Genomic DNA, 9,673 nt, shown 5'->3' with positions numbered 1-9,673 from the left:
AATGGAAAAGAAAAAAGAAAAGAAACAAAATAAAACAAAAAAGGAAAAAATGGTTGGAGTAGCCTCAAGTAGGATGTGCCCCTAGTTCTTAAATACTACATACGGAGCAAAATAAGTGAATATATACTCTAAAATATGTTTATATACATCCATATGTAGTTCATAGTAGAATTTCTAAAAGGTCTTATATTTAGGAACAGAAAGAGTTTTGCAGTTTTCTTCATTCATGCACGTTGATAATTAAGTAGTTGTTGTTACATTCGTATGGTAATTCCCTACATGCATCCTTGATTGGACATCTAGGTAATTATCAAATCATTGTTGCCAAAGACAGTTGGGCCAGTGGTTTAAGGTGCTAGATTTAGGTTCTGGTCCAAGATTTAAAATTAAATCTGGGTTTCAACTTTCAGTAGTTGAGAACTTTGAGATTAGAGTAAAAGATAAGTTGTAGAGGATGTTCAACTATTGACAACTTTCCAAGGGACTGATATTTGTTCAATTCTGGTCAATGAAGAGGAATTTGCATACAAAACAAGATTTGTGGTAGGCAATTATTCAGCCAGGCAGTAAGTGGATGGAATTAAAAGATGGACACAACCACAAACATTTTGGGAATTTTCCATATGTGTCTTTGTGGATTTGCATGTTTGCCTGATTAGTGAAAAATGAGTTAAGTGATTGCAGTTTCGCATAGTTGTAACATACTCCCTCATTTCACTTATATAGGTCCTGATATGTTTTTCAAGGTAACATTTGACAACGGGTTAGCACAATTATATATGACATGCATGTCACACAAAGCATGCCATCGAATATGTATGTGAAAGAAGTTTCTAATGATATTTTTTATATTATACATCTCATATACTAATAATTTTATCATTGGTCAAAGGCTACCTCGAAAGACGTATTAGGCCCTATATATATGGAAGGAGGGAGTACACTGTTTTCGTTGGCTCATATTAATATGGGAACCAAGTAAATCTCTGCAAAATATTATTTTGGTTGTTTTGAGTAAAATGCTCGATACTTTGTGATTCTAATGAAGGTTTTAACCGTACTTATCCTACCATGACCACTAGCATATGCATGCATGCACTAGAGCACAACAAAACATATGTCATCCTAGATTATCCCCATTTCAAAACTTTAAAATTGTAGATCAAACTGTTGGTCCATTGAAAAATCGTTTTCACCTAAAAAAATCGTCCTGATGAGTCCTTCAAAATTAGATCCCATGTTGGTATGTTTCGATGACCTTTTTTGCGGGTTAAAAAGTTATCACACCTAGACTAAGTTAGTTATCTGGTTTGTTGTGTGTATATTACCATGTTATTCACACATGAGTTACCGAGAGGCTTTTCTTATCTTTTGTCTGTAGCTACTGTCTTAGCTTTAAAGTAGATAAAAATCCTTTTCAAAGACATGGTTGTAGCCTGGCCTAGTTGGTGAATAGCTTTCGCTAATACAACTAGGTGCTCCAATCGTGGCACTCGCATTTTTTACCACGTGAGAATAAGTCAAGTAGTTTCGCAAAACAAAACTCAAGTAAAAGAAGAGTAACCAGACAAAACACAAGAGAGATGATGCAGACCAAGAGAAAAAGAAGAGAAAGATCGCACGCAGCAACAACAAAAATGCAGTTCACAAAAGTAGAAAGCTTACATGCTAACCCTTATTATTACCTCACCGTGAATAAAGTCGTTAATTTTAGTGAATCTTTCATCAGCACTCTGGAAAGGTAAGTGCAAGGTGTGCCTTTGTCTACTCTATTGTACTTTTGCATCTTCCCATTTCCCCATGTATACACTGAGGAATCTTCATCTTATTCACAGTTTCCTTCATTTTCTCATGTGTTCCTGCAATATTAATAACTCTTGTTACTCAATGAATATTACAGCTAATTCAGATCTTGAATTTACTTGAAATAAAACACTCAAAATGTTCATCGGGGTTTAAATGACTCATGTGCACGTGAGGAGAAAGGTTCAAATACCATTTTTTTATGTCCGGTAATTTCTATGAAAACAACTTGGTAACTTATGTCACAGACATGATAACTTACATAGTACATACCCGATAACTTTTCACATGAAAAAAAAGTCGTCGGAACATATCGACATGGAATCTAGCTTCTAAGGTCTCATCACAACAAATCCTTTATATAAAGATGATTTTTCAATTCGACAAACGATTTGAGCTACAAAATATAAGAGCAAAAAATGGTAGGATGTGCCCCTAGTTCCTAAATATAAGACCTTTTAGAGATTTCACTAAAGACTACATACGGAGCAAAATAAGTGAATCTATACTCTAAAATATGTTTATATACATCCATATGTAGTTCATAGTAGAATTTCTAAAAGGTCTTATATTTAGGAACAGAGAGAGTTTTGCAGTTTTCTTCATTCATGCACGTTGATAATTAAGTAGTTGTTGTTACATTCGTATGGTAATTCCCTACATGCATCCTTGATTGGACATCTAGGTAATTATCAAATCATTGTTGACAAAGACAGTTGGGCCAGTGGTTTAAGGTGCTAGATTTAGGTTCTGGTCCAAGGTTTAAAATTAAATCTGGGTTTCAACTTTCAGTAGTTGAGAACTTTGAGATTAGAGTAAAAGATAAGTTGTAGAGGATGTTCAACTATTGACAGCTTTCCAAGGGACTGATATTTGTTCAATTCTGGTCAATGAAGAGGAATTTGCATACAAAACAAGATTTGTGGTAGGCAATTATTCAGCCAGGCAGTAAGTGGATGGAATTAAAAGATGGACACAACCACAAACATTTTGGGAATTTTCCATTGGTGTCTTTGTGGATTTGCATGTTTGCCTGATTAGTGAAAAATGAGTTAAGTGATTGCAGTTTCGCATAGTTGTAACATACTCCCTCATTTCACTTATATAGGTCCTGATATGTTTTTCAAGGTAACCTTTGATTACGGGTTAGCACAATTATATATGACATGCATGTCACACAAAGCATGCCATCGAATATGTATGTGAAAGAAGTTTCTAATGATATTTTTTATATTATACATCTCATATACTAATAATTTTATCATTGGTCAAAGGCTACCTCGAAAGACGTATTAGGCCCTATATATATGGAAGGAGGGAGTACACTGTTTTCGTTGGCTCATATTAATATGGGAACCAAGTAAATCTCTGCAAAATATTAGTTTGGTTGTTTTGAGTAAAATGCTCGATACTTTGTGATTCTAATGAAGGTTTTAACCGTACTTATCCTACCATGACCACTAGCATATGCATGCATGCACTAGAGCACAACAAAACATATGTCATCCTAGATTATCCCCATTTCAAAACTTTAAAATTGTAGATCAAACTGTTGGTCCATTGAAAAATCGTTTTCACCTAAAAAAATCGTCCTGATGAGTCCTTCAAAATTAGATCCCATGTTGGTATGTTTCGATGACCTTTTTTGCGGGTTAAAAAGTTATCACACCTAGACTAAGTTAGTTATCTGGTTTGTTGTGTGTATATTACCACGTTATTCACACATGAGTTACCGAGAGGCTTTTCTTATCTTTTGTCTGTAGCTACTGTCTTAGCTTTAAAGTAGATAAAAATCCTTTTCAAAGACATGGTTGTAGCCTGGCCTAGTTGGTGAATAGCTTTCGCTAATACAACTAGGTGCTCCAATCGTGGCACTCGCATTTTTTACCACGTGAGAATAAGTCAAGTAGTTTCGCAAAACAAAACTCAAGTAAAAGAAGAGTAACCAGACAAAACACAAGAGAGATGATGCAGACCAAGAGAAAAAGAAGAGAAAGATCGCACGCAGCAACAACAAAAATGCAGTTCACAAAGGCAGAAAGCTTACATGCTAACCCTTATCATTACCTCACCGTGAATAAAGTCGTTAATTTTAGTGAATCTTTCATCAGCACTCTGGAAAGGTAAGTGCAAGTTGTGCCTTTGTCTACTCTATTGTACTTTTGCATCTTCCCATTTCCCCATGTATACACTGAGGAATCTTCATCTTATTCACAGTTTCCTTCATTTTCTCATGTGTTCCTGCAATATTAATAACTCTTGTTACTCAATGAATATTACAGCTAATTCAGATCTTGAATTTACTTGAAATAAAACACTCAAAATGTTCATCGGGGTTTAAATGACTCATGTGCATGTGAGGAGAAAGGTTCAAATATCATTTTTTTTATGTCCGGTAATTTCTATGAAAACAACTTGGTAACTTATGTCACAGACATGATAACTTACATAGTACATACCCGATAACTTTTCACATGAAAAAAAAGTCGTCGGAACATATCGACATGGAATCTAGCTTCTAAGGTCTCGTCACAACAAATCCTTTATGTAAAGATGATTTTTCAATTCGACAAACGATTTGAGCTACAAAATATTTTGAATTTTAGTTTTGGAAAGAATCTGTTGACATCATCAATATTTTTTTCCCTGCATGCATGTAATTAGATGGTTTTGATTAAACTAATCTGGTGGATAGGCACAGAAAGTGCGAAGATAGTATCTGCGCATGCATGCATGCGTTCGGATATGTTGTAGTGGTCCGAACGTTCGGATTTTAGCACGATCCATAACTTTAGGGAGTGCATTATTCTTTCTTTTTTTACTGTTGAGCCATGCCTTATAGAGTTAGTTTACACATCCTGCAAACTGTATTTGAAGAACCCAAAATAAATTAAAAAATTAATATTTTGTGGAAATATTTTTTTATTAAAATTTGTTTTCCATATAATTTGTAGTGTATATAATATACATTTACCACTTGACTAAAATTTAATAGTAGAATCAGTTTTCTCTCTCTTTAATCACCATGCTTCCTCTATGTGAATGTTATTCATATATATAAAACTCTGTTTCACTTATTTGCATCCTTCGGAAATTTTTATCGAGTAAGGACAAACGAACGATAGAGAGAAACCACGAATCAGATACGTAAGAGAGATATTCATTTGTTCTAAAAAAATCTGTAATTATCTGTTCTAAACAACATCTTTGATGCACACTAGTAGAAAAATGACCTAATGTTCCGCTCATTAGTCCCGGTTTATAGTTGAACCGGCACTAATATGACACTAGTGCCGGTTCCAACGGCTAGGCGGGCGGCACTCGGTAGTCCCGATTCGTGTTGAACCTCTAGTACCCGTTCGTGCCATGAACCAGGACTAAAGAGGTGGTGTTAGGCTGGTGTTAGGTTGGGGCCCCACCAACACCTTTAGTCCCGGTTCATATAACCAACCGGGACTAAAAATCAACCTATATAAACCCTTCGTCGAGACCGAGCCCATTTCTCTCTGTTTTCCCTTTCATTCCTTCCTCTCCTCTGTTCTTCCCCACTGCTCGAGCTCATCCTTCAATTTTGCCAAAAATTGTCAAGATTTGAAGGCCCCCATCCATCCAAGTGATCACAAAGGTTAGCAACTTTGTCCTTTCATCTTTCATTGCTAGATTAGCTCTTGCAATGCTCTATAAGTATAGTGATTTCTGGGTATTAGTTTGAGAGTAATTACATGTGGTACTTTATTTGATTTATATGCATTTTGAGCTCAAATTAACTCTTAGTTTGCATATGTAGGTGTGGTTTACTTAGTGCCTTCCCGTCCCCGTCCTAACCACCGTCGATCGGCCGCACCGTCTCATCGCCGGCACCACCTTGGTGAGCCTCTTTTTCTTATCTTTTTCATATAAAAAAAGCATGGTTGTGTGATTTAGATATATAGTTAATTGTATAATTTTCTTACCCGTATGTTGTTTGTTATACATAGTGGCATGGTCTTGATATTCGTCCCCGTCGGCCCTCGTCCGGGTTATGATTCGGATGTGGTATATTCTATTTTATAACTCTTTGTTGCATTTTGTGTTTATGACAAATTATGCCCATCAAGTTGACATAGATATTTTTATCTAGGAGGTATGTGAACCGGAAATTCAAACTGACCCTCTTGTCGAGAGGTTAAATTTTGTTAAAAAAGAAAACGATGACTTGAAGAAAAAATTGAAACAAATTGAGGAGGAGAAGATGGAATTGGAGTTGTATGTTGCTGATGCCGTCGATGATCACAAGATCAAGATGGAGAAAATGAGCTTAAAGATTAGAAAGATTAGAAAATATGACATTGATAGTGAGGCTTGGTATCATTATGCTGTTGGATCAATTGTTACCTTAGTTGGGACCTTGATCGCATTTAATGTTGCATTTAAATGCTTTAGCTAGAGAGTTTGTATGTTGTTTTATGAGAATAAGTGTGTATGAACTTTATGTATGAACTTGTATTAATTTTATCTTTTTAGTGTTGTGTAATGAAGATGAGTTGGCAATGGATGTACGATGACCGATACTCTCCCCAGTTTGTTAATGGCGTGCATACTTTTCTGCTTGCGGCTGAGGCAAACAAGCGAGCGGATGGTTTTATGTGTTGTCCATGTACAGGCTATAAGAATGATCAGAATTACTCTAAGTCAAAAACCATTCACGTCCACCTGTTTGAGTCCGGTTTCATGCCCCACTATAATGTTTGGACCAAGCACAGAGAAAGAGGGGTTATGATGGAAGACAATGAAGAAGAAGAGGACGACGACAACTATACTGGCCATGGGTTCCCTGAATACGATGGTACAACAATGTGGGAGAAGCTGAGGCGGCAAATGCGGGAAGAAGCTAAAGAAGAGGCATCACATGAGCCCGCTGATGATCTAGTTCGGGCCATTGCCGATGCAAAAAGAAACTGCGCAAGTGAAAAGGAGAGGCTGAAGTTGCAGCGCATGTTAGAGGATCACAAGAAATTGTTGTAACCAAATTACAAAGCTGACAAGAAAAAGCTGGGCACCACGCTGGAATTGCTGCAATGGAAGGCAGAGAATGGTGTATTTGACAAGGGATTTGGAAAGTTGTTGATAATGTTAAAGAAGATGCTTCCAAAGGACAACGAATTGCCCGAGAGTACATATGAAGTAAAGAAGGTTGTCTGCCCTCTAGGATTAGAGGTGCGGAAGATACATGCATGCCCTAATGGCTGCATCCTCTACCGCGGTGAGTACAAGGATTTGAAGGCAATGCCCGATAAGCGGTGCATTGCGCTATAAGATCAGCTGCGATGACCCTGGTGATGTCGAGGGCGAGCGCCCCAGGAATAAGATTCCTGCCAAGGTGATGTGGTATGCTCCTATAGTACCATGGTTGAATCGTTTGTTCCAAAACAAAGAGCATGCCATGCGATGGCACAAAGAAGACCGTAAGAAAGAAGGGAAGTTGAGAATACCCGCTGATGGGTCGCAATGGAGAAAAATCGAGAGGAAGTGGAGGGACTTTGCAGATGACGCAAGGAACATATGGTTTGGTCTAAGCGCAGATGGCATTAATCCTTTTGGAGAGCAGAGCAGCAATCATAGCACTAGCTTATGACTCTATGTATGTATAATCTTCCTCCTTGGTCAGTGGCGGAGACAGGCCTAGGGCAGTTGGGGCTATAGCCCTAGGCCTAGCAACATTTGCCTTTGTAGTTCCTTCTTATAAAATATACAAAATCACTCAAGTGCATCACTCAAGCTAATTTAGCCCTAGGTGTAATCTGATCCTAGTTTCGCCACTGTCCTTGGTTGTGCATGAAGAGGAAGTTCATTATGATGCCAGTGCTCCTCCAAGGCCCTAAGAACCCGGCAACAACATTAATTTGTAACTAAGGCCATTAGTTGAAGAACACTTATAGTTGTGAAATAGAAAAGGTGTACGTGTGTGGGATGAACTCGATCAGGAAGAATTTGACCTACATGTGTTGCTGTTTGTGACAATCAATGATTGGCCTGCTCTCAGTAACCTTTCAGGATAGACAAACAAGGGATACCGCGCATGCACGCACTGTTTGGATGATACTGATTATATATTTGGATTATTGTAATACTACAAGGATACCCCCTATAAAGCAACACATATTGTACAACATTTTGATTATATGTTGTAAAATTCACAATAGATACACATATAATAACCATTGTAGGATATGCGTTGTAGACTTGTAGCTCGTGACCCACGTACTAGATTGCAACCGGCCACAACTAAGTAAAGCCCAAATGCACTAACCTAGACCAGCCCAAGTTGGCTTTCACGATTAGGTCATTCCTTGTCCCCAGGGTCACCTATTCCTCTCGAGCCTCCCACGCCGGCCGCCGCCCCTCGTCACCGCTCCCCCGCGACCAACTCCTTTGCACGGCTGCGACCTACCTGCATCCTGACGCGCCGCCCCTCACCACTCCCCTGCGATCCTCCGTCCTGGCGCGCCGCACCTCGCCACAACCCTGCGATCCTCCGTCCTGGCGCTCCGCACCTCGCCACAACCCTGCGATCCTCCGTCCTGGCGTCCCGGCGCGCCGTCGCTCGTCACCACTCCCCTGCTGCCCTGCATACCGGCGTGCCGCCCCTCGTCATGGCACTCCTGCGACCAACGGCGAATCTAAGGTACGGCCATGTACTGCCCACCAAGTTTTCCCTCAAATCCAAGCCATCTCATGTACCAACGGCGCATGTTCTTAGCGCGCGATCCGTCCTTGCCGTCATCCAATTCGCAGCTGCTGCCGATGTAACCAGCGGGCCACGCCCAAAATACCTGCCTCACAAATCTACTTTGCTAAATTGACCATCTACCTCCACAGTACTATGCATGTAAACGGCGTCCGAATTGACATGACGAGTCAGAGAGGAAAGCAGGGCAGGACCTGAGCACGCTTACTAATAGGACTGGATGGATACTGCTGCGGTGCTGCCACAGATTTCATTCTAGGTATGACTACATCTATTTTTTCTTTGTAAAAGAAAGAAGATCAGGCTCTTCAACTGTTCATTAACGCACGATTAAGCTCGCAAAGTAGCACCCAATCTCAATATTTACTCGTCCACTTATTAATATTACATGCAAGGTAATGATCGGGCCTCTCTATACTATGCAAATTGATATGCTTGAACAGCAACAAAGTGCAGCAATTAATTTAACATAACATATATTAACTACAAACATATAAGAGATTGTAAATCAAGTTGACTATCATGCACTATATACAAGACTTATACTATTGTACGTATTAACTTAGTCTGCATGGCTTGCAGTGCACTTGCTGCAACCAGAGTATGTATATGGTTTCTTCTGTATTGCCATGTTGGCTTTGAAACTGAGCAGAATTATTTAATTTCTTATTAATATTAGTTATTTATTTATATTTTGCAGATTGGTGCTTCTTTTCCTTTTCTAAAATAAAAGTTGATCTTTGAGTTATGTTAGTCAGATATGATTATTATGCCAGACTATATCATCAGCAAGGTGTTTTTAGTACCAAATGATGAATATTTCAACCATTATTTGGCGGTAATTTAGATGCTTTCCCTTACTTTCCAAAAATAATATAGGTGCTTCTGTTACAATTGGGAGTTGATGTATTGTTATCTCAGTATGGTGGCCAATACAAATTATATTCTATATTCATATGCACTTTCAGACCAGATAAAGCGTAATTGTATTATCTTTTGACTCTCTTCGTGGTAACATGGTATCTCGATGTATCCTCTTAAAAAAATCATGAGAAATATTTTAATATTAGAAGTTTGCCTTTTCAACTAAAAAAGGATATTAGTATTTGTGGGTATCATGAGTTCAGGATACGGTGCTCCTAT

The 9,673-nt window shown here is 38.6% G+C and overlaps 1 protein-coding gene across 1 annotated transcript; it reads left to right on the top strand.

Moving 5' to 3' along the window:
- Positions 1-8,012: 8,012 nt before the first annotated feature.
- On the top strand, positions 8,013-9,174 carry LOC123158347 (uncharacterized). The gene is made up of 3 exons (XM_044576378.1): positions 8,013-8,043; positions 8,125-8,467; positions 8,662-9,174. The coding sequence occupies exons 1-3, from the start codon at positions 8,013-8,015 to the stop codon at positions 8,726-8,728; spliced, it is 441 nt and encodes a 146-aa protein (XP_044432313.1). The 3' UTR covers positions 8,729-9,174.
- The last annotated feature ends 499 nt before the right edge of the window (positions 9,175-9,673 follow it).

This window comes from Triticum aestivum, chromosome 7B (genome assembly GCF_018294505.1).
Source record: "Triticum aestivum cultivar Chinese Spring chromosome 7B, IWGSC CS RefSeq v2.1, whole genome shotgun sequence".
Taxonomy (NCBI): domain Eukaryota; kingdom Viridiplantae; phylum Streptophyta; class Magnoliopsida; order Poales; family Poaceae; genus Triticum; species Triticum aestivum.
The sequence above is the reverse complement of the archived record's forward strand: the minus strand, read 5'-3'. Positions and strand labels throughout refer to the sequence as shown.